The following is a 25,929-nucleotide window of genomic DNA, read 5'->3' on the forward strand; positions in this document are numbered from 1 at the left end:
AGAAAGTGAACACCATACTTGTAATAAGTTTTCTTTGATGCTGTGTATAGTTCCCGGCAGTTAAATAGTCGCGTCTGACCTACGGTGCGAGTGCATAATATGGCGATCGTGGGGTGTGGACTGGTTTTCCGCTCCGCTTCCGCTAATGCTATTGCAACGCGTCTTGCGGTTAAGTTCAAGACAGACTATTTGATTGGCGCGGACTATACCTACTTAAAACAATTTAAAAAAAACTGTTCTTTTTGCAAGCTGCTCATCATAACTACTTAAAACTGTGTTTGTTCTTTTTGCAAGCTGCTCATCATAAGAATCACAAGGTGGAACCACCCGAGAGACTTTGTTCTGTTCTGTATCTAACCCGTATGTAGGTATGTAGGCGATTAATTTCATAAACAAATGAATCGATTTTGATGATCTTTTTTCGGTGTTAAGTATTTCTTTTTAATCCAAGGTATTTGGTTGAACTCCGATGCTAGATTGATCTTCAACGGTCGCCTATCAGACGTACGATGTATGTCGGAGCGAGCATTCTTCGCTAGAGCTTCTCGTGATATTAAGGGATTGGTAAATGAAACGACAGCATTAAAAACAATAAAATAGATTTTCATTTATTGTGAGACGAAAAATACAACAATGGGACTTATCACCTAAAATGGTTAGTGGCAGACTGTCATGTCAAGTCAAAACAACTGGCTGCAACTCGAGGGCGGACCCTCCGACAGTATACAAGACTCCTAATTTATGTCTTTCTTCGGGAACTCGTGGTAAGTAACGAATATAACGAAAATATAGCAATATTATACACAAAACGATAACCATGCCATCACTATTCACTGAAACCGTAACTAATATTATCATTTAAACATGTGAACTTTCAATAGTTTTTCATTTTTTTAACTAAGTTTTTTTTAAAAAGGCTTTATTGATTCGAAGCTAATACTTGATTACTTACAAGATGTAATAGTTGAGTGTAGCGCTCTACAGGAACAGCTCGCGCGGAGCCGCGACTCGGTACCGCTACATCAAACGTTCTATACAAAATTGAACATGCCGATTGCTAAGTCGCCCGATTTATTATTATTTATATATATATATATAACTAGAACGGCGGGCCACTGCGCGCTCGGCCCCTGTCGGCTCGACTCGTCACTAGGTCCATTAAGTACATGCTTACTTTATAAGTCGAAAATGCCACTGCTGCGATCCTACTTCGCCTATGTCTGTGCCGGCGGCCCCCGGCGCCGCGCGACGTCGCGCCGGCACGCACGGCGTCGCACCGCGTCGCACGGCGCCGGGCGGCGAGCCTCTATTGCTCGTAGAGAAAGAATTCCAAAATCAATTCGTTACACCGTAGACTATATTTTGTTTATAAACTTGAAGTATTTATCAATAATCAATAAGTACATTATAATAATTGAATAATTAGTATTTTGTTTCATAAGAGACTAGCATTACAAATAAATACCTTCAGCTATACAATTTTAATGTTTATTTTCTATTTAAACATTTTGAAGATGTTTAAAGTGGACTACGTCGGTCCCTGCCCGAGAGGGCGCGGGCGGCTCTCGGGGAGCGACTTTTGCGTTGATGCGTCTACGCTTCGAGATATGACTTAAATGTATACTTAGATTTAGGGGAAAAGGTCGTAAAAACAAAAAAAAAGTTATTGAAATTTATAACAAACACCTTAACTAATACTTGTTCAATAATTTAGTGAAGTAGACAGGGCGCGGCGGCGGCGCGGCGCGGCGTACAAACGATGCGGCGCTACAAATGAAATACCTTTATACAAAAGAGCCTCGCCGCTCCGCCGGCGCGCCGCGACAAAGCAATACAAAACATTTCATTCCGTGTAAGAGACGACACGACGCTACGCGAAAACTTTTTTATTTATTTTCAAAAAACACTCGCCCATTCGCTCGTCCTCGCGCTTAAATCTAAAATTAATAATTAGACAATATTTTTTTATTTGTTCAACAGACGCGCGCGGCACGGCGCGCGCGTATAATAATAAAATATTTTCAAAACAATCGAATAATTAAACACACTAGTTAACAATAAGTGGTGCGGTGTGGGGCGGCGCGGCGGTTACACGGCCGTCTCGGTGTGGCTGTGGCTGGACAGGCGCTCCACGTCCAGGTCGTGCGGCGCCAGCGCGTCGCGCGCCGGCTCGTCCGCGCTCGAGTGCGAGTAGCGCTTGCTCAGCGCCGTCTGCTTGCGCAGCGCCTCGGCCAGCGCCGCGTCCGCCAGCGAGCCGCGCGAGTCCAGCCCCTGCCGGAACGCGTTCACCACGCGGATCTGCGCGCACCACGCGCGTGAGCGACCACTCCGCCCACGCTCCACGCTCCGGCCCACGTCCACACACGATACGACACATTCCCGAACCACAAATACAATCACTCTGTGATCCGTCGATAAATGGATATATCGTCTGACTGAGACGACATATGAGGTAAGGTGAGGGTTGCGAGCGAATGACAGTCGACGTTAAACATCAAGGAATTTAACGTGGCTGTCACCCTCCCGCAACTCGTTGTTGTTTGTTCTAGTGGAAACATTTCTTAACAGCGTTGTAATTGGTCAAAAAATACTACAAAGAACAACGCTGCTAAGTAATTTATCGATAGATCACAGATGGATTGCTTATATTTCGGTCGTTAATCAGTTTGAAATTGGTATTTTTGCACTGGCCACTTTACCAATAATCACACTAATATTATAAAGGCGAAAGTTTGTGTGTGTGTGTGTATGTTTGTTACTCCTTCACGCAAAAACTACTGGACGGATTTGGCTGAAATTTGGAATGGAGATAGATAATATCCTGTATTAGCACATAGGCTACTTTTTATCCCGGAAAATCAAAGAGTTCCCACAGGATATTGAAAAACCTAAATCCACGCGGGCGAAGTCGCGGGTATCAGCTAGTTATTAATATAATATCGCTCTATTTAGCAAGAGAAAAATTTAAAACTATTGTATGTAACACGTTAGTAAGAAAATATATGATTCTATAGAGATAGATATATTATATTCCTGTCTAAAATATAAATAGGTTCGCAGCCAGAGCAAAGCATACCCAATCCCTTATTTCGTGAAAAAATCTAATTTTGAATTCGCAAGACGTATCGTGTGTCAATAAGTTATCTCTTCACTACCTCACTTGAGCGATAAACTCCATAAGTTCCATCTTTTAAACAGTTTTCTTACTGCTTAAAAAAGTTTCAAAGGTAAAAATAAAATACTGAAACACGAAATGAAAGGCAATGTTAAGAACAGACTCATCTCAACAAATGTTAAGTTCTCAAGTATTAAGAGACGGTCCGTAAATAAGATTTTGTTTCTTCAGTATCGCTCAAATGATTTAGCGTTATTATTATATTTTAAAACAGAAAGTGTGGGGAAAATTTGGAGCTTGTACATGATTAGCCCAAACTATTAAAAAATTACCACTGTTTATACATGCTTTGTACACGTTTCTATTATACATCTATTATAGATTTGTATTTGACCTGTACAAAGTCATGTATAAGCCATAGATTTATTATATACAGACGTACATAAAAAATCTTGGGCATACCATTGTGTAAAAATATATAAGTAAGGGCCTAAAGATATGCCAATACTCATAGTGTATTGCGAGAGAGTGGAAATTGTGAACATTTACCAGATCACAAAATGATCAAAAATATTACATAGGGAAAATCTAGAAACACTTTAGACGTGGGCCAGAGCGGTAAAAATATAAAAATTCAATAGCGACACCTTATGATTCGCCACCAAAAGTTTTCATGGACAAAACATTTCATTTATAGATATTCTTTAAAATTGCACGCTCAACTCTAAAATTTTTCATGGTGGTGGTTAAATTAGAGGTATACTGTTTAACTGAGACGGCATGTAGGGTAGGGTGCTGGTTGCGGGAGGATGACAGTGACGTTAAGAGCCTTGATTGTCAATAGTCACCCATCCACAACCGGCGCGGCCTTACATCACGAACAGTCTCAGTGAAATGGTAGTTATACCACTTTTAACTTTGGAATATCTCTGCTTATATTATGTACAGTGCTTCAGGTTTTGTTTCAGCCATGAAAATATCAAAAGGTGATAAATCGCAAGGGATCGATGTCACACAAAAAATGTCACAGAAAAAATGTACATCTGTTGGAATAAACAAATATAAGCACACCGAGCCATTAAAAGAAAGGCGAGAAGCGGTAGGTAATTCAAAATTCCAGTCACAGATCCAGTAGGTCTTGAGACGGGGACAAAGGCGCCTATGAAGGTCCTAACACCAAACTGATCATCACATTGTGAATTGTAATCAATCCAATCGTTGCTATTGCTTGAATTCATGGTTTTGCTAATAAAATGGTGTGTTTTATCCGAGGAACAGCGTCAGTCAATCGGGATGAATTGTGATTGGTTGACGCTCTTGTCAGTTTTTGTAAAATTAAGACCATAACGATTGCAATGTGATACTCAAAACCTTGGTGTAAAGCTGAATATCTAGTAATTTCGCAAATCTGTAGTGCTGTTCCCTCAGAAATACATATGTTGCTGTGCTAAAAAAAGTAGGAACGCATTTTCAGCTCGATTTCCACTAGGGCCACGTGGTCATGGACCATTAACCTGAGGCATACTGGGTTTGAGTAGCTTCAGTCTGTATCAAATCGAAGCTGCTTATGGTTACGAAGAATAAAAAAGGTAGCGCAGTATATGCGCCTTCATTGGCCATGTTTGCAGACAACTCCTCCATCTTTGCAGTTCAGCCCGGCTAGCATGGGCAGTAGATAAAAATTATATGCCCGATTATATCCACTGATTTCTATGACATCAGTGGATATAATCGGGGGATATAATTTTTATCTACTGCCCATGCTAGCGGGGCAGGACAGGTTTGCGAAAATAATAGATACCCAATTCGATGGGGAAGGTTTAATGTTTTTCCGGGTGGTTGGGTCCGTTTGGCCCCGTCTCCAATTTCGTCGGTGTAGATCCATTGAAGGTCGAACTCCCTGAGGTTGCTTCCTCCACGCATGCCATGCAGTGTACACTACCTCCCGTCTCTGAATACATTGTCGTAGCATGATAGTGGCGTGTCGGTGTGATGTGGTTCTCCATGCATTCGAGACGATCGTACATTAGCCGAAAGCAACGCAATTTTCAGTACTGAGCCCACAGATCGATTTTTCTAGATATCAGGCCCCAGTATCCATAAGCGAAGCGGAGAGATGTATTCAGCCGACTAATTAAATTTTAAAAGATGCTGTGATTATTTTTTCACCTCATCTATTAAAAATTCGATTATTAGGTATGCTGAATACATCTCCGCTTTAGTCAAGTAACTGTTGTGTCAGCTTATTGCACATTGTGAGCGGCTTTTGACACCGTTACCTTTGTAATCGACAGATGACGTTAAAAAATGGTGGGAAGTGGGTGGATGAGGAAGACGGAAGGCTGTGTGGTGGAGCGCTTTCAAAGCTTATGTAGGTATATCTAGTAAGTGGACAGAATGGTTGGATGGATCTTTGGTAACGCAAACGCTCTTCTCTCTGGCGCATTCTGGATGAAACATGGGTGACCAAAATCGCTCATTCTAGAAAACCAGAGCTGTACTGAAAAGTGCGTAGCTTGCAACGTTGTAATGTACGATGTATTGTACTCTGTGACTGCATTTCATCCTCCCTCTATGTGAGCGAACCGCGAAGCCTTATCTATAGCCCTACGCTATGCACGTACGAAGCAACACTGATCGCGACTTTTCACCCGGACAAAGCAAAAGCTAACGACTCCTAGTATCTCGCCTGCTTAGAATATTCGAGAAGCGTTTCTAACCTATAATAAATCTAAAAGCTTTTGATGGAGTCCAATGGATTTCTGTTTAAAAGCTTCCATGACGAATCCCTGGCGATTAGATTCTTTTTTTGGGAATTTGGTGCAAAGTATGAGGCAACGAAATATACAATTAAGTACTAATCAGCTAAAATGATGACGCCAGAAAAAATATTTTGCAAGAAAACGCGCTCGCTAAAATGAAGTAAATATGTATAAAATCTAGTGATTGCAGTAGACAGCTCTAAAATTGCCTAAAATAAGTATTTTCGAAATAACTTTGTATTCTATCATAGAAGTAGATATAAATATATTTAATTATTATATATTCTACGCAAGCATAATGGTTAAAGCGAAACATTTTTCATTTTAATATAAGATACATTTCCCTTTACACCTTTACACATAACTATATATTTTTATCATTTATATATTATATTAAATTCTCAGTAATAATTTAATAAAAGTAGAACTGTATTAAGTTAGATATAAGTAAGAATCTAGAACTATTCTTCAAACAATTGATTAATTATTAAAAACTATATTTAATTAATAAGCTAAAAATCCCCAATATCTTAAAGTTTCTTCTAGATAGATAACGTGGACACAAAAAATACTGTATTGCACGTTGAATGGTATAAAAAGACACATATAAAGGTAAATATAACAACAAATTCCAAATAAAACTCAAAAAGTTATTAAGTTTCGGAACCCCTTTGTTTAAAACACATGCGCGCGGCGTTTATGCCTTTTATGATAAGCATGCATGCAACACTGACCGATTAAATTCAAAAAATATATTCTCTACAGTACATATAGTATGATAAGGCCCGTCACACAGACACAGCTATGATATATACTAGTAAATCTACTATGTATTATGTCCATACTAATTAACTTGACACCTTAGGCATGATCAAGAATTTAAAATGTCGCTGTAAATGCTGCATGCTGCCACAAAGTTAATCTTTCCAATATATAGCATGCCGAAAAGCATCTTGTTTCTCTGAACAGCCTTAAAATAATTGATTGGTGTATATAAAAATACATATAATTTTGATATTTTATAGTTCTTAATATATATTAAAGCTGTGTATGTAGGAGCCTTTGCACACAGCGACATGTGCTAGTTGAGCGCGACAGTCGCAATTAAAACGCGCTGCGAAACTCGGTAGGCGTAATGTGTTTGCATACAAACTACTCAAAACAAAATAAGGGCCACCCGTATAGTTTGTACTATAATAAAGTACAAACTTCTTCTAATTTTTTCATAATAAATGATTGCCAATTAAACAAACATTATTTTCGATTAATTTAATTAAAAACAACATCGCTAGAAGCATTCAATAAGAAAAAAAAAACAAAGTTATAGCAGCCCTTATTTTGTTTTGAGTAGTAGGTATACTTATAAATCTTTGGAGCGCTGTTGACGCGTGAAATCGTCGTCGGGTGCAAAGACTCTATAAGGCTAAATAAGCGGTAGAGTAAAATATATACAAAGGCACAGACAGTGAAGTTAAAGGGCCAGTGTGGGTATTATGAAAATATAAACAAAATAACAGAGTGACGGATATAAAACAGTTGTAAGTATAGAGTACAAGTAAAAAACAGTTGGAACATAAAGGACAAAAAAGAAGTCAAAAACAAACGAAAGGTGTTGTGAAAAGAGCAGGCGTTTGAAATCTTACAGCTTGATCGGTAGAAGTCTTGCTGTAGGGCACGGGTATCAAGCGTTCTTGTAACTCGCCACCTATGACCTTCCGGGTGCAATGGGGATCATGGAAAAGAAAACGAAACAAGAACATGAAGTAAAAAGATCGTTGACACGGAGAGAAGGCGGACGCGGGCGTCCTTGCGTACTGACGGTATCGCGTGCTTGACGATCGAACGGTATTCCAAATTCAAAAATATGCTTTATGTAATAAGAATAGGGATGATGACTACTAGTCAAATGAGTGACTTTTAATCAAACGTCAAAACGCTCGCTTAGTAAGGGAGCTTGTATGAAATTTACAGATGTGACGTGATAGAAATTTGACATAATTGGACGTACTTTTTTTGAAGTTAAATCGATAATTTAAAATAGTTAGCAAACTTAAAACTAACATCGGACGCGGGTTTTATGAATTTTGGAAGTCCCTTTATTTAATGACTCCTAATAAATAATTTATTTTAGACATAGGCAATAGGCATCATCCCAATTATTGTTACTCTAAAATCAACTGCACTGTGATGGTGTGCAGCAAAACTCAAACGTTTACACCATAAACGTCATAAACGTTGTAAACAAATAAACAAATTAAACAAAAACTTTAAGTGTTCTCAGTCGAAAAGGTTCTCATACTTGAAGGTATCGAAATTATTTCAAAAGCCTAATGAAACTTCATTAATTTATACATAAATATTTAATTATCGTGTCAAAAAAAATTATACAAAAATTTAGATCAGAAGATATTGTAAATCAGAAGTGGGATTTATCTATATGTACATTTTTAATATGAAAAAAATGTGTTTGTAATATGGTAGTTATTGAAGTTTTCTTCATTTAAAATGTATATTTATATTGTTTTTCGCTCTAGAAATTCAATATTTTACAAAAATCACTTCAGCCCATCGCGGGCTCACTGATGTGTACGGATTTCCTCTAAAAAAACAAGGGCTTAGGCCCAAATTAGTTCACGTTGGCTCAATATAGATTGACAGACTTCACACACCTTTGATAACATTTGAGGCGTGCTGATTTCCTCACGATGTTTTTCTAATAATACAAGTAGCGAATACCATTATTAGCTATTTCATACGGTATATATTATGTAATTTAGAATATCGTTCGATAGTTTAGCTTTGTGATAGACATTTGCAGAGTGTAGTTACAGGGGCCTGCCCGAAGCAGTGCCTCGCGAAGCGAAACAGGTCTTAGGAAGAAGGTAAATCAAAAATAGAGTAGGTGAACTAAAATAACGCAGGGTATACCCTACAACCGTAGATATAAGAAGCACATTCATGGGTTGTGCACTTAACAACTATATTTGTACGTTTCCATCCAGGGCTCCGTTATATCCATTATATATTAAAATCGTGAAAATAAAAAAACAACATAATTAAATTATAACGTAATAATAATAAGAATACAATACCGAAATAAACATTGATCTGTAAATACATATTATGTAGCTCTCGACGAGATTATAATATGCGGGTTGAAGCGTTTAACACTCATTTTTTTATATAACACTGTTTTTGTGCGTGTGTGTGTGTTCGTAGTGTTCGCACACACGGTTGTGTGTGTTTCCATTTGTTTTCTTCATGCGATACGAGCTAGAAGCACATTTATAATATTGACGGAGTCGCTCACATACCAGATATCTATACTTCTATACTTTAATTATATTATACATATTTTAAATAAAACTAAAACATAAAAGCGCTTTGAATAAGGTGATTGCAAATAAATAAAGAACCTTCTATAAACCAGTTTTCTAAACTTTCTGATTTTTATATTATTTTTAAATCGGTTTATTTAAAGTATTACTATCTAAAAAGCTGATTTAGGTAATAAATACTATACTAAACTATTTACTTCTACGCAGTGATATTACGGTCATAGCTGAAAATCACTAAGTTTAACTATTCAATAAAATAAATGAATAATATAAACCTAATAATTATTCAAAAATAGTCTACTATTCGAACAGCTCATGCTAAGTGTGGCTAATACTATACAAGATTATGAAAGCTAAGCGATCTCTAACATCGAGCTATTGTACGACAAACATTCCGGCCAACGTTGGACACCAACATCTAACACACTCGGCCAACATTAAGGACACACCACACGTCGTAGACGGCCAGTTACCTTGTAAATGCAGCTCCCAACGAGGCACGGGGTGAAATGAAAGTTACTTTGGAGTATAGATACTTTATTACTAAAGTTTAATAAGAGACAAGAAGCATAGAAACAACGAATTGATAGAGTACCAGTTTATACTAGAGACCGTTGGCTGTGTAGCAGAAAATCATGCTCCACTATTTGATTAAAGTGTTTTCAATTATTAATCTATAGGCGTGTAGGAAAAAACACTATAAGCGTATTATTATTATTATTTTGATAAAAGTTTTACTTTTATAACTATCACTTGGTGTACACCAAAACACGTATTAGAATTTTTTCAATATATTTTAGGTATAATATTTTCAGTACTCCCTAGTCTTAATATTTAGTAGCAGGCGAATATTTCACTACACGAAGTGCGTTAAATGATCATTACATACAAACGTTATAAGTTTATAACATACTTAACGTGAATACATATTAAAATTATCACACTGTTATATGAAAATATTTAAATTTGCTTGAGAACGTCCTGGGTCACTAAAAACGGAAAACTAAAAATAAAAGAAAAGAGTAATAAAATGTTTGGAAGACGGTGTCGAGTGTGAATAAGTAATTGTGGATAGTGTTCTACTTAAGATTTAAGTTAAGGTTTAAGTTTAAAGAAAATTAAGAATAGTTTGAACTAAATAGGCAAGTATAATAATTATGTTTCTTCTATATCATGCACAGATTAACTATGAAATTTTCAGTGGTTTCTGAGGGTACATTTTTCTAAATATAAGGTCTAATTTAACACTTACAAACAAAAATAATAATTGGATCGCATATTGCTCTCCCGATAGCACAGCCCATGATGCAAACGTTAAGACAAAGTATGAAACACAAACAACTTCACAATAACAGATCCAAAGACACAAGATCAACACATCAAATAATGCATTCACAAATAAAATAATAAACAAATCAAGCAAATTTAAATATCGTCCAAAACACTTAAGCACTTGGTAGCGGAAAATCATGAGTTTATATTAATATAAAATGGCACATGAATTTCATATCTTCCATATAAAAATTAATGATCTCGTTATAAATCTTTAACATTAGCACAACACACAACAACGTTAGAAAACATCCATCGAGAACGAAAGAAGGTAAGTGGTCATGAATATTTACAGAAAAACTAACGATATTATAACCTTCTCGTAGAAAAATAATCGAACGTGCTCATATGACTCACATTTTAATATATCGGCTATAAAAGAATACTTTGCAATATTATCGCTAAAATATTCACTCTAAAAAGGTGCACCATAATATTATTAAGTTTAAATCTTATATTTATTATTTTTATCTCGCAAATTCTAATATTTTTCTTAGACTTAAATATATTTTAGTAAACAATTTTACGACTTAACTATTCTAAATTTACATTTTAAAGAGATTTTATTACCGACAAGTGAAAATTTTATACGTGGATTATATTTTTATAATAAACTTTTAACTGGCGTTATTCATTGGCAGTTAATATTTGGATCACTTCGATACGATTACGAGTAAAAGCTACTATTGTGCAATAATTTCAAAGTTTTTTTTTTAGAATAGTAATAAACACGTACCCATACAGGCATTCAAAGTCTTCCATAGTTTTGTAAAATTTATCAAATAATTTTTTTTTATAAATTTATTTGTTTTTGAATAACTTTCGTGTAAATTTAGTTATGTTTGAATAAATTTCGTATAAATTTAGTTAGTTTTGAATAACTCTGTTGTAAATTTAGTTATTTTCGTGTAGCCTTTTCGGTTTACAGCTTAGTTAGTGGTTAGTTTAGTTAGTCGTCGCTCTGATGCGACACGGGGCTGAGCGCCGGCAAGGAGCTGCCGCCGGACTGTACGCTGATCCTCCTGTGCTCCGCCAAATAATTATTGACAAATATCCTGCGGCCGGCCAATATGTCCGCTTTTTGCTGCAAAACAACATGACGCACGCGTCAGACAGCAGCGGCGGCGCTGCGACGCAGCAAGCAAGAGTAACAAAACTGCTCGCTGTTGCCAGTACCAACTAAACAAATAGGGTCGGCGGCCTTCCAAAACCAACGTTACGTGTCAACACTTGCCAGTTGCATAAACAATCTGTTTATTCCAATTTTTAGTGATAAGAAAAAAATGTGCGTAAAAACTTAGTTGCGGATTAAAAATAGTGGTTTGAAAATATGCTGCGTTTGTTATCAAGCGTTAATTCTTTGGTTTTAGAATTCCGAAAACTACGAGAAGTGAGGAGTTAAGTAGCTGTTAGTAGAAAAAATTTAGTAAAAAATGTTTGTATAGCAGTTTCGTTACTAAATAGGTGCCTAGATTTAACTAAGATAGGGGCATTCACACTAGCTGGGGCGGGGCAGTCCAGGGCATCCACTAGCAATGAAAAAATATATAAAAATTATATTATTATTAAGAAAAAATACCGTGTGGGAAAGCTAAGTAACTACGCAATAAGGTAAAAAGTTTTCCGGTATGTGAGCTACGCGCCGACCGAAGTGTTACCTTTCTACATACGTAGTACGTGCTGCGATCTCATAGGTACAGTTAAATGAAATATCGGTACAATTCAAATAAATACTTTATTTAAATGAGTTTTAATATAAAGAATGTTGTTTATCATAATATATGTCGGTTAAGTAATAATAAGTATACCTAAGTAATGTAAGTCAAAAACAAAATAATGAAATCAATTTATCAAATAAGTACTTACACAACCGAGCAAACGATTAAAAAAGTTAAAAATAAAAACGTAAGAAAAGCTCCTCTTTTAAGGTTCAAGATGATAAAATATGTTCCGTACTTATTTCTAGTTTTGGTGTAATAGTGGAGATATTATATAAATGGTTTTTTGTTATCAATTTTTGTAGCTGCTTAAATGCTAAATTTTAGAGGTTTGGTAGTTGTTGTGATGGAGTAATTAACAAACTAATAATTTTAGTTTAAAAAAAGTTTGAACACTGGAGTTATATGCGTACAAAATAATTAAGACTCGAGACTCGGTTGTCACTAACGTAACAATAAATTAAAATTGATATAGTATAGCATCAATAAAAAAAATACTCTCAGATACGCTACCAAACATCTAAGTAATTAAAAAAGAAAACAAAATGTTTACTTGTGCATACTCACAGACATCTGTATACATGCATAACGCTGGAACATAAGCATGACCACACTATAAATGCGAAGCCAAAAAATTAATTAAAAAATTACAATTAAAAAAAGTAAGACAAAAAAGTTGTACCGAATGTTCTAAATACATCTTCAATAGATACTCTGTACTTACAATCTAAGTGGCGGCCATTTTGTTGACGCGCAAGACACAAAATGGCGCACGCGTCACCTCTCGAGAATCAAGCTGATCGCTACTACACAGACTACATACGTCCCATGATAGGCGCAAAAACCATTTTCAACACAATTTTCAGGGATAGAAAATGCAAAGAAATCAGCATTGGATATGGTAAGAAATAGCTCTGCTAAAAATATTGGATAAAATCAGCAGGGTTGGAACATCCAAAATGGCTGATCCCGCATTTTCAGTACTGAAAAATCCGCGTCAAGAGAAGCCTTTGCTCGTATTATGCGCGAACAGCTTTAGAGAGGTGTCAGGGTTGACCTATACGTGATTTCTGATTGGTGTATACTGTATACTGATTCGTTCGATCGTAACTAGTAAAGCCAGAGCGTGTAAGTGTATGTACCGAAGACGTAGACGTCAGACAACGTGCAACACGGGCGTCATGCGTCGCTATAATTATATATAGTTATAGTCTACACTGAGGGCCAGCGCGGACGGAGTAGCGGGACAGCGATAACAAATAAAACTCAGCTCTAAACGCCTTTGAATAAGGCCGAAATTTCGCGAGCACGAACCTGCTGGCATTGTGTCGCGTCTTGAATGCAATTTTAGCAATTTCAACCATATGCTAGTATCTCTAAAGTTGAGTTTCAATTGTACCCGTTTCTCTGGGTCCGGCGACTCCGCCCGCGGCCGGCCCGACGGTACCTACGGCGTCGGGCGGCGTTCCACTCGACCTAAACTTACCGTTAACATCTGAAATAGAGCGACATTCTAAGACTGGGCGGCCCCCACCATAACACTATTGAAAGAAAATGCTATGGAATTTCGCTTCAAAATTTATTAATCGTAAATTGATCTCGTAACATTCTCATACTCGCTACAAGGTTTCACCTTAACACATACGTCGTTCGGTAGCTCTCTCGTCGAGCGTTGAGTCCCATTCATACTAAACTTTAGGTAGGCGTATACAAGGTCTATCTAGCTATTTTACTTGTTTAGATTACATAGTGTTCTATATTCATATACTCTGTTTAATACAACATTTAGCTATAGATATAATAATTGTAGATCTAATTGTATCCCAGTTTTAGGCAGAAACGGGGTAAAGTGGTCCCAAAATTTACTATGAAACAAAACATCATCCGCCGCGCGGAGCTCGGGCGCTCAATCACACGAAGCTACTCGCAACTCTAACTATATCCTATCGAGAAGGTAAACATTACGTAGTAAAATTCTAAAGAATTAGAGTAAAAGTTACAATGTCAAAGGGATCTAAAGTCTTCACAACGTCTATACAAAATATCACCGCTCCGATGTACATACAAAGACGTTCGAGAAAAATACAAACTTATTTACAAAATAGTTTCGTCTCTGAAATAGCAGTGTTCGTTACGCGGCGACGCGGTGCTGCGCCGGCTACCGGGTGACGTCACACGCCTCGAGAGTCGCAGGTCGCAGACACAACAGTGACGCAGGGCGCTCTGGCGCGGTAACAGGCACGATGCGGTCTAGGAGCCTAACGTCGGGCCTCTAACTATATACTTTATTGCTATCGACTACCTACATCTAAAAATTTCAACACTTAATAGAAAATCTTATCGCCTAGGGTTCGGGGCCGGCGGAGACGGGATGAGATTGCGCGGAGATTGCGGCGTTAAGTACACGATGCGTGTGTGGCTGTGTGTGTGGGTGTGTGGGTGTGGGTGTGCGGGGCGCGGGTGGGGTGGGGGCTCAGAATATGGTGGTCTCGGTGCGCGCGGCGGCGGGCACGTCGTCCGCGTCGATGTAGGCGATGTCCTGCGGCGCGGCGCGCAGGCGCGAGCGCAGGCCCGCGGCCGAGTGCGCCGACAGCCGCTCCTCCAGGTCCTCGAGCGTCGACTTGAACGCGCGCACCACGCGCAGCTGCAACCAACACCGCGCGATGACGCGCGCAACCCGACCCGCCTCGCCACCGAGCGGCGCTACCGACCGAGTGTGGTGTGGATGTCTCTGACGCCGTATTCAGAGGCCGCGGACGCTCTACGCTACGCATGCAACCACGGGAGCCTCGATGACGGGACGACTCTAGATGACAACAAGCGGGACGAGGGGTGCTCGGACTCGACGCGCGAGTGAGTGCGGCGGTGCCGGACAACAGCTACAGCCAGACGTGGGGAGATGCAAACGGACCAACACAACTAGTGGAGAGCCCCGCCGACTCGGCCACACTGCCACTACCTTCCGCAATCCGAACTTCCCAACAGCTTCGGTATTCATTTGCTATTTCACTATTCATTGGCTCAATAATCCACCTTTACTCGTCGTTAAACTCTCGAGCGAGTCCTAAATAACTAGGCAGTATGCAGGGAACTTCTGTAAAATCTCTAATTTTGTACAGTCGTAACGAAATGAAGTTGACCGTGAATCGGCACAAGCCCCAGCGAAGGCAGTGCTAGTGCGGGCCGAGTCGTCCGGAGCGTGCGGGAGCTAGGGGCCGGGGTCGGCTAGGCCGGCTAGTAGTACCGTGAGCGTCCGTCGCACGCAGCGCGCCGCCAGCCGCCGCGCCCGCCACTACACCTCCGTCTCCAGCACCGGGCGGGGCTGCCAACAACATCGCTCTACGACGCGCGGCTCGCCCCATTCCACGCCGTCCTACGCCACGCAGCCCTAGCTTTACACCGGCAGCAGATATGGGGCGCGTGGGGAGACTCGCTCGTCCGGCATCATCACGGAAAACCATCCGATGGCAAAACTGATACAGATCGTATCGTGTGAAGAATGAAATTGCAGGGAGAGGGTCGAGTCTTCAGAATGGCGTCGAAACGAAGAATGTGATAGTGGCTACGGGTGCGAAGATGAATCGAAGGAGTGCGATGGATTTATATAAACGGATAGACAAAACTGGCATTGAAATATCATCGAAAATAATGCAAGAACGAATTTTCTGGTCGCAAGACACGTAGTGGAATCTCTATACTATCAGTAACCACAATGGAGCTTGGTCCATTGTCGCAGTCAAACTAAATGTTTCAAGGTCATCTTATTTGACAGTATCCCATTAGAAATAAAAAATATCCATAATATCAGACTAATCACTAAAGTAAACAAAATTATGGCATGACCAAACATGAATAACTACAAAAATGTTGTAGGTACACTGAGTTACTAATTTTAATAAAACTTGGTTAGAATAAACAAAGGTGAAAACAATAAACAAGTCGACAAGGGAGGTAAAATGAACGAGAATTGAAAATAAAAAGGTAGAACTTAGTTTTTCATTGTTTTCTATAGATGACGTCCGGACGATCAAGTTAGTTTGTTTTATGTTTCGGTGTTTCTTAACCGAAACTTTTGTCCCCATATCTGCTGTAGCTACAAGCAGGCCAACACGGAAACAGACCCTTTATAGTATTACATATTAATAGAATCATAAATAATCGGTGTCTGTACATGGAAGGTAATGGGACAATTGGTGTTTGGCGATGTAAGAACACGAAAATGTACACAACGACTGACCGGTCGCGTCTGTTCGTATGTCAGAATGGAAATGAAGATCTGATAGCTGTCGAACAATTTGTTACAACCGGCTTTTCACAGTTTAACCGTTAATATTGTTAACAAATTAATAACGTTGAAAAAAAACACTAGGGTCAGATAATGAAGAAATCTGGGGTAAGGGCTTAGAGCGATAGAATACGTACAGTACGATAAAACGTCGAATGAAATAATATTTATGTAGACATGCACGCGAAATAAAACGCGGGCACAGCTGGCGGGTGAACATAGAGACGAGTTTGTGTTCGGTGTCGCATGAGGCATGTATGCCGGTGTCCAGTGATACGAATATGACCTGAAGTGCCAACAGAATGAGAAACAAACCAAAAACATAAAATGAGGAACGAAAATTAAAAAAATAAGGATTCGATTCGAGGCCACAGCTACCCTGAAGATCGGCTAAACTACGCCTACACAACGCAGGGAGATGACACCTAGATGCTGGGACCGGGGACACTACCGATGTCGCCTAGATGCACGGTGCGATGCCTGTCACCTTGTACACGTATTTACCATGGTCTTATTTAAATTTCGATTTACAGCGTTTCAAATTTTAATCTAATTCGAATTCCATACGACTCTATGGTGGTGGCTCGCTATTTATCTCGTACCTTTTTAGTATGGATTTTTATATGAAAACACTCACTTATATTTCTAGCATGCCATGTTCAATTTTAGTAATACACATCCAATGTCCGGGAGCCAAGGAGGAACGATTATACCGGGCCTACGAGGTCTCGACGATCGTATAACTGAGTTTTACCAAAATCGTGGTTCCGTTACCCAAAACTTGGAGGTCAACTTTGAATACATTTTGGCAAGACCGCAATTATAGTATCGTGAAAGTTAGGAAGCTAAACAAAATCACTGGTTTAGTTATTCAGTTTAATTAAATCGGGAACGTGTTATGATCTACGTTATACTCACCGCCAACCGCCACCCCTAGATGTTCCACTATAATACATATTACATACGGACACTACAACAAGCCTAACAAAATACGCAAAATAACACAATGAAGGCAATTTTCCAACGGCAAGGCAAGGCAAAACTACAGACAGTAAAACTCTTCGCTGCCCAGTTTGACGCTTACGCCCCTGACTGACAACAGCCCCCGGAAACGGCTCTAAGGGACAACATTCACAAACAAAAAAAAAACAAACATAACAAAAACATTAAAAAACACATAAAACATTGACAATACAACGGCAAAGGAAAGAGACGGGTCGACCGAGACGGTTAACTTGTTAGTACGCGAGCGCTCACGGCATGCTCTACAATAGTGTACGACTATTTTTTTTATCAAGAAAAATCCACTCCACACTCAAATTGATCGTTTCTTTAACAGCAGTAACTGAACACAATCCGGCATACAAAAATAATACATGAAAATAATGAAATCGAAATGAACACGTTACTGCTTGTATCGATCGGTATGCACTATGCGTCGCGACGCATGTTACGGTTAGTTGCGCCGCGGCTGCGGGTGCAGACGGCGTCTCAATCATTCAAACAGAGCTCGGGTTGCTTTGGATCAGTAGCGAGGATGTATCGGGTTGGCGTTTCACAAGCAAAAAAAAACACTATTCTTAACAAAGTAAAATAAAAAACAGACAAAAATAGTAAATAAAAAAACAAATCAAACAGTCAGTATGACTAAATAAAAGATAGAGAGAAAAAGAAACAGTCATATTAATATCGCGATGTTGTGTTGAGTGATATATCTATCGATCTATCGGGGGTCTAGTCACAGTGACTGTTTGAGGGTTCGTAATGAGGGATAAGTAACATCGTCACAGCCTACATCAATCGCATGCCAATGGGTGGGAGCTGGGGCGGTACAGTCAACTCGGGGATTCATTAAATCATAAATAAATAAGTGATCAACATTTGGGAAGCGTCAGACTGTATCGGTACTCGAGCATGCAATGGTCGTTACTCGCGATGTTTAGACTACCTAGTGTATCTAACCGGGTCAGCCCGGCATCACGACATCCGTACAGAAAGACAAGTATTACAAGACAGTGATAGCTGTAGACTGAAAAGTTAAGTTGAGCTGAGCTGAAAATACAAAGATAATAGAATAGGATGTCATGAAACCGAGTTGTTATTATTAAGTTTTAGAAAAGATAAAATCTATAACAGTTTTGTTCGGTTGCCAATTTCGTCCATTTTTTTTTACGAAACAAATTATTTTTTAAAGACTAATATCAAAATTAGCGACCGAACAATTTTCAACTACGTTAATAATGGGCCAAAGTAATATAGCTTAACTACTCATTACTCTGTAAAGTGTTTCTCTGTGTAGGTATGGAAACAATAGCTATCGAATAGAACAGAAGTACCAGGAGAGTAAAAAGGAAAACCACTAGATGTAAAAAAAAGAAATGAACTCAAAAAAAAAAAAATGAAAAGTAATAAAATGAAATCAAACGTCAAGTCTTGAAAGTTTGAATTCATTATCGCAAAAATTTATTTATACAAGTGTCAAATCTCAATCGAACTGTGAATTCCGGCTTACTGTACCAATAAATCAAAAAATGTGTAGGTAATAATAATATAAAAATGAATCAGCGTAATCTCTATACTGTTCTATGACTTTACTATATATATGAATGCATAGTATCGAAAAAATGGTGATATATCGGCTTGTATGCAAAAATTAGTATAAAAGAATATATAAACGGACAATAATATCGACTTAGCGTAGGATGCCCAAGGTATTCGCTGTGTTGACCTGTTGACTGCTAAACGTAACAGTTCTGCTGTAACCTCAACTTATCCCTCTATGGCGTCGATTCTGATGTTTGTCTCAAAAACTAAATTTAGAGTATCTGCATCCTTTTCTTTTTAATATTGCTAAAGTAGGACGGCCGATAATGAATAGCAAGTGTGAAGACTCTAAATTTTAGTGTGTTCTACAAAAAACAATAGGCTCACGACTGGCACCTTAAGTAATGAGGTTTGACAGTTCTAAAGCGGAATTTACATTACGAAATTAATGGCACAAAATTAGTTTCACGACATTAATTTCACTATCTATTGCACGTGTAAATATCTAACTTCGTGATTTACACGTGCAACTGATGATGAAATTAATGTCGTTTTCGTGCCACTAATTTCGTAATGTAAATTCCGTTTAAATGAAATTAAGTTTGTCTGTCCCGTTCCTATTACATTGGTAAGAAAGAGAAGCAAATACTCTAAAAATAAGTTGCGCTCAGAATCAGCACCTATATAACACGAACACGCACTGCCACTCCTATTTTATTAGCATTATCATTTTTAATTCCATATCATTTATTATTATTTCATAATCATTATACTTTTATGTTACTGCACAAATTCTACTCCTTTTTTGTATTTTCGGAGTAAACTTTCTACAGTAAAATATAACTAAGTCTGTTAGGTAGCATCATGATTTAACTTTTTTTTTTTTTAATTTTGTATTTTCAGCCTAATCATTCATGATGTATGACCTATGACCAAAGTATGTCTGTCCATCATTTGCAAATAATAACTATGAAAAAATCCACATTTGCAAAAGATGGCCAGTAAACAACAGTCATTTTAGAAGTTCATCACACTTCTGAAATATCAACCAAAATGGCTGTTATTTATCAGATTTAAAACCGAATCTTAACCCATTTTCAAACCAATTTTGCCCTTAAAACCATTACCCCCACATTTATTCCCATACTCATACTCTTTTCGCGGAAAGAAGTTAATATACCGCTCTCTCTGTTACTAATCCCATACAAATGCGCCAAAAACCTCAATGGGCGTTAACCATCTTGAGTCACCGACCAATCACAAACATATTTCCAAAAACACTACAAATTCAATTTTTTTTTTATTTTTTTTTTTTAAACATTCGAAATTCAACTAGAAAACAGTTTCATTTGTGATTGGTTGGTGAGTCAAAATGGGTAACGACCACTGAGATTTTTGTCTCTATCATTTGTATGGGATTACGTAACAGAGAGAGCACTATTCTAACTTATTTCCGTGGATAGGGTATAATGGCCGCTAAACGTACAATTTGCGCAAGATTACACAAAATACGGCAAAAACCCAAGTAAATGCGACTTTAACTTCATCAAAGCCTCAATTCCCATGGACGGATACTTGACGGATACATTACGATAGAAAACTTTTTTAAAAACGCTAGTAGTTTTTTGAAGATTTATAACTAAATTATGAACTAATTTGTACTACTCTGAGACTCATTATAAATGGCAAAATACTTCTTCTACTCTTTTTAAGCTCAATCTTATACTCTCAAAATCTTAATGACAAATTGAATACTATCCTATAATAAATTCTCATCAGTCTCTTTTCAATCAGATCAGTATCTTTATAAAAACTTATCCTCACATTAAAAAAAGACATTATTTATTTCATGTAGGCAAACTTGTAGCTATTGTGCCGTTTCATAGATTTTGTGATTTTACATCTATTATATTCATCCCCTCAGAAACCCTATTACCTTTTCCATAATAAATAATAAATATCAGTCGTGTTTTTCCCTGTATATCTTTTGATTCCCTAAGATAAATCCTATTTATCCCCCAAAAAAAGCTTATGACAAATTCTGAACTATCCTATAATAAATTTTTATCAATAAATTATTATTCCCTAAGCTGAATCCTATTTATCCCCTAAAATTCAAGAATAATTCTGCACTATCCTATAGTAAATTATTATCAATAATAAAATAGAAACGTTTTTCCCGCGAAGGGTAAAAAACGTATATTTAGGTTTCAGCCGAAAGGCTTGACCCACTGTGAGATAACCCTTTGAACATCAGCGCCATCTAGTAGTTCGTAACGAGACAACCCGAGCATTGATTCGTGTCGGCTCGGTGATTTGTGGAGGGGGGTCAGCGCACAGGCAGGCGGTGTCGGCCATTTTAATTTCAGTACCAATTTCAGGAATCGAAGTGAGGTGAAGCCGGTAAGGTATGTTTATGATTTGCAATAACATTTCTTGTTCTAGTCTCTACTTACTTAAAGTAGTGTTTCAAGAAAGTTGAGCTGCTACGCCAATTACCTTTGCGTAGCACCTCATCAATATCCAGGTTCTTGTTAACCCAGTTGTCTGTAGCAACAGCTGACCTGAAACTGCCGGGAGAGCCCTTGATTTTAGCATCTTTCAGAATTAGTCTTAACCAGCCTGCTATTACAGATCTAGATGCTGCTTTGACTCTGTTCCGAGTAGTGATGAATAAGTTCGTTAAAGATGGATCTGCTTTCCTCCGCTGTTCTGATTTGTTTATCAGTTTTGGTATCCAATAACAGAGGTCAAACGTAGTTTTATCGCTCTTTGACAGGCACCAACCCGATTGCCAATAATTTGCATTATCTGTTTTTGACCCAAACGAGGGCCAGAATATGATTTGCTCTCCTGACAGTGTTCCGCGTCAATGTGGAGCAGCGTTAATTCATGAACGCGACGACCTGTAGCGAGGAGTAGCAAAGTTGCCACATGTAGGTACGGTACTTACAGCAAAACGGAGTCCTTTTACCTTGACTCCCACTTTCCGGAATATATCTATTAACATCACTGACCACATCGATCTCCTAGGTCTCGACGTCTCGGCTAACATCAACTTCGGAAGATCCATCGAAGCCAAAGCCAAGACCGCCGCAAAAAAACTAGGCATTCTTAACAAGGTCAAGCAGTACTTCACGCCGCGCCAACTGATTACTTTGTATCAAGCACAAGTCAGGTCGTGCATGGAGTACTGCAGTCACCTCTACGATGGCTCCGCTAAGTACCAACTAGCGGCTCTGGATGCCGTTGACCGTCGAGCTAGGAGACTTATAGGCGAAGACTCTCCTTTGTTGGCGAAACTTCAAAGTCTCGAACACCGCCGTAAGGTCGCCGGCTTATCGGTGTTTTATAGGATATATTTCGGAGAGTGTGCACAGGAACTTTTAGATCTTGTCCCCCCTTCACCATTTTACCACCGAACCGCAAGACGTCGGGCGAGTTTCCATCCTTATGTCGTTGACATTCCATCTACACGCACGAAACGTTTTGCGTCTTCATTCCTCATACGCATGGCTAAGGTTTGGAATACTCTTCCGCGATCTTTGTTTCCTACCAATTACAATCCGGGTATCTTTAAAACAAGAGTGAATAGGCACCTTCTAGGTAAACGCGTCCCATCTTAGACCACATCATCACTTTCCATCAGGTGTGATTGTGGTCAAGCGCTTACTTATAGTGAATTAAAAAAAAACCCCATTATAACATTTAAGATTGTCTCTGATGCTCCTAACGATTCCCATAGATCTAAGTTAAAGCCAAGCTGACCAGCTAGAAATACCTGCGAATTAGGGCTTCTTTGTAGTGGTTTGAGAGGTCTTGGCTTTGTTAGTACCGGACGTTTTTTATTTTTGTGGCTATACTCTTTAAAGTTTTTAGATCCTTTTGAGGCTGAATTCTTCTTTCCAGTCTTATTATTGGGACTATTTTTCTTCGGAAAGATCTTATGTGCCCCGCCCTGATCTTTTATCACTTCGGATAATTTTTCTTCAGAAAATAGGTGAGTGTCAGAGGGTGGTATGTCATGAAGAATATTGCTCAGTACTTTGTTCGCAGGTTTGTAGGTCTCTCTTCGGGCTTGAATGATTTCGGCCCTTCTGCCACAAGAGTATTGCAGTAGCCCGTCAGAAATTTTCCTAAAAGGGCTGTCTGCGCCAAGCATACGATCTTGGATTTCCCTGCGGGTGTTAGGATCCATTTTTTGGCAGGCTTCCTGGAACGCTTTTCTTTGCAGCAGCAATCCATATGTAATGGCCCCCAGGGTCATATCTGTCTTCTCTAGTTGTGCTGTTGAAGAGCAGTTAGGCGTCAATGTTGCTAAATGACTGTTTACTTTAAGTGCCGCAAACACTGGCGTAGCATGGAAGGTTTTTTGCACGTCGGCATATCTAATATTCTTCCATCCGTCCTCATTCAGTCGTTGGCACTTTCGACCTTGATCCACGAGGTTCGGATCAGCCTTGGCCAGTTTGGGTTCCGCTTCCGTTGTGGAAGGTGAAAAGTCACACTGTGGAATACTGTCGGTTCCCTTAATAGTGGCCAGTCGTCGCTGGGCCTCGGCGAATTGCGCCAGTAATGTAGCTTCTTCAGAATCGGCATCCATTGGGGTGCTTGATGATGAGGTGTTTTCCTGGGGCAGAACATTCAGAGAGGGGCTTTCAAATACATCTTCGGGTTCGGTACTGTCTGGTACTGATTCGAAAGACTCGTCTAGTTCGGAAGTGCCTCGGTCACTCTTAGAGGCGAGCATTGAAACCCGGCTTGCTACGCTTTCGATCGCTTGGGTTTGTTTTGTAAGGAGATCCATCATTTTTGCCATGAATGAATCTGTCACGGGAACCCAGTTTGTTTCTGACGATTCGTGGCGTGGTGTTTTGTTGCCACGCAAGCTGATAGGGGATGTCGAGCCCCTTTTTCTCAGTGTGCATTCGCTAGTCGAGGTTTCATCTCTTGACGTCAGCCGCGGTTTCAGTAATTTCACTGTCTTAATAAAATCCTCGTAGGATTTATCATGGATCTTCTCCATAATGCTATGCGGGGAATATAATAACGCCCTCCCCAGAGGCCATTCTAGTAATTTCCTTTTAATCAACCGATATTTCTTTTCCGATAGAGATGCGTCATTTGGGCAGTATGCCATAGCCATCTCGGCCGTCGGTATTGCGAATCTTAATTTTGCCTCTATGTAGGACGATATCTTTTCCCCAAACAAGTCTGAGTAAGATAGATCTTGGATCTCCCACGACCTCCAGTCGTCGGGGTAGGTATCTTCAATAATTTGAATTATTCTGGAGAAGAAACCTTCTTGTTCTGGTGAGACTGGTCTGAGACATAGTTCTCCCATAGTTGTGGACGCCATAATCTGGAAAGGTAGCGAAAACGTCGTATGAGATGAGTTGTGCTAGTTGACGTGACGACCCGTCCGCGTCGTTTCGATTGATGCGACCGGTCAACTCGATTGATGCGACCGGTCGTCTCGATTGATGCGGCCCGACGTCTCGATTGATGCGGCCCGACGTCTCGATTGATGCGACCGGTCGTCTCGATTGATGCGGCCGGTCATCTCGATTGATGCGACCGGGCGCATGGGTCGTTGGATTGGGAGTCTTATCGATGCGACTGGACGTCTCAATCGATGCGACCCCCGTCTCAGTCGATACGACTGACTCTGGAATCCTTTCCAACCTGTCATGGTGCTACTCTGCCATTACCTAAGAAAGGTTTTCTGGCAGTTTGTCGTTCATTGCGAGACGACAAGAATTTCATAATAACATTATGAAATAGTTCGTAGCGTGAGCTACGAATATTATATGTGCAAGAGCAACATATTTTAGCACCAGCTTACATGAGTGATTTCCGTATCAAACTACGGACACCCATGTAAGATTGTTAATGATTAGTTAGTTACTAATGTAGGTACGAGTACTTACATTTGAATGATCTTTTATTTTTATTCAATGTTTGAAAATATTCTGTAGAATTAATTTCTTACTGACGACGCTGAGATTCAAAAGCGTACTGAAATTAAAATGGCCGACACCACCTGCCTGTGCGCTGACCCCCCTCCACAAATCACCGAGCCGACACGAATCAATGCTCGGGTTGTCTCGTTACGAACTACTAGATGGCGCTGATGTTTAAAGGGTTATCTCACAGTGGGTCAAGCCTAAAGGCTCGAACACCTAAATTAATTATTCCCTAAACTGAATCTTTTTAATCTCGCAAAAGCTGAACAAATTCTGAACTATACTATAATAAATTATTATCAGTGATATCCTACCTAGTAACGCACGCACAATAGACGGCAACGTTTAAGTGCAGAAACCAGCCCAGAGGGAAGAAAGAAAGAATCCTAACTAGTATGGTAAACTCCCTGTATCCTCCCGTATCCGTCCATCCCCCCGGCACCCGTCCCCCCGCGTCATACCTGCGTCTGGAGGCGCGTCAGGCCCCGGATCCAGAGGATCTGTCCGGCGCGCGGCTTCTTGTCCAGGTCCGAGTCGTAGTCCGGCCCGGGCTGCATGGACTCTGGGTCCGGCTGTCCACGGCCCCATCTGGACATAACGGCGCGACGTGTGTGCTTATTTGAACTTCTAATGGCTATTTTTCCAAATTAAGTGATTTCCATCTATCACTACCCGTATTACACACATGACACAGTTTATTCCGGCACTTCTTCTGCTTGAGGTCTTTTGACTTTAATGCTCAAGTATTAGAGGCGCCGGGATAACCTAAACCGTAGGTATAACTGGTAACTTGTGGCACAGCTTTATTTTTTAAACGTCTTTTCTTGCTTTCTTCTTTCTCTCTCATTATATGTGAAAGTGTGTTTGTT

The 25,929-nt window shown here is 39.3% G+C and overlaps 1 protein-coding gene and 1 long non-coding RNA gene across 18 annotated transcripts in view; both read right to left on the minus strand.

The window, feature by feature from the left end:
• Positions 1–582: 582 nt before the first annotated feature.
• LOC123877396 (plasma membrane calcium-transporting ATPase 3) overlaps positions 583–25,929 on the minus strand; it is a 251,475-nt gene continuing 226,128 nt past the window's right edge. For 11 of the 17 annotated variants that reach the window (XM_045924143.1, XM_045924141.1, XM_045924140.1 and 8 more), the window contains 3 exons: positions 25,522–25,648; positions 7,521–7,589; positions 583–2,298 (listed from right to left, as the gene is read on the minus strand). In XM_045924143.1, the coding sequence (XP_045780099.1) occupies positions 2,089–2,298; positions 7,521–7,589; positions 25,522–25,648 (406 nt within the window). In that variant the 3' untranslated portion in view covers positions 583–2,088. Of the gene's footprint in view, positions 2,299–7,520; positions 7,590–7,894; positions 14,910–15,509; positions 15,639–25,521; positions 25,649–25,929 lie in introns of those variants that run through there. The other 6 variants (XM_045924150.1, XM_045924151.1, XM_045924153.1 and 3 more) reach the window with 4 other exon arrangements.
• LOC123877415 lies at positions 17,247–22,401 on the minus strand. Its single transcript, XR_006798581.1, has 2 exons — positions 19,775–22,401; positions 17,247–19,327 (listed from the first exon to the last, which is right to left on the minus strand). It is a non-coding gene; the product is annotated as an uncharacterized LOC123877415 (long non-coding RNA).

This window comes from Maniola jurtina, chromosome 23, assembly GCF_905333055.1.
Source record: "Maniola jurtina chromosome 23, ilManJurt1.1, whole genome shotgun sequence".
Taxonomy (NCBI): Eukaryota; Metazoa; Arthropoda; class Insecta; order Lepidoptera; family Nymphalidae; genus Maniola; species Maniola jurtina.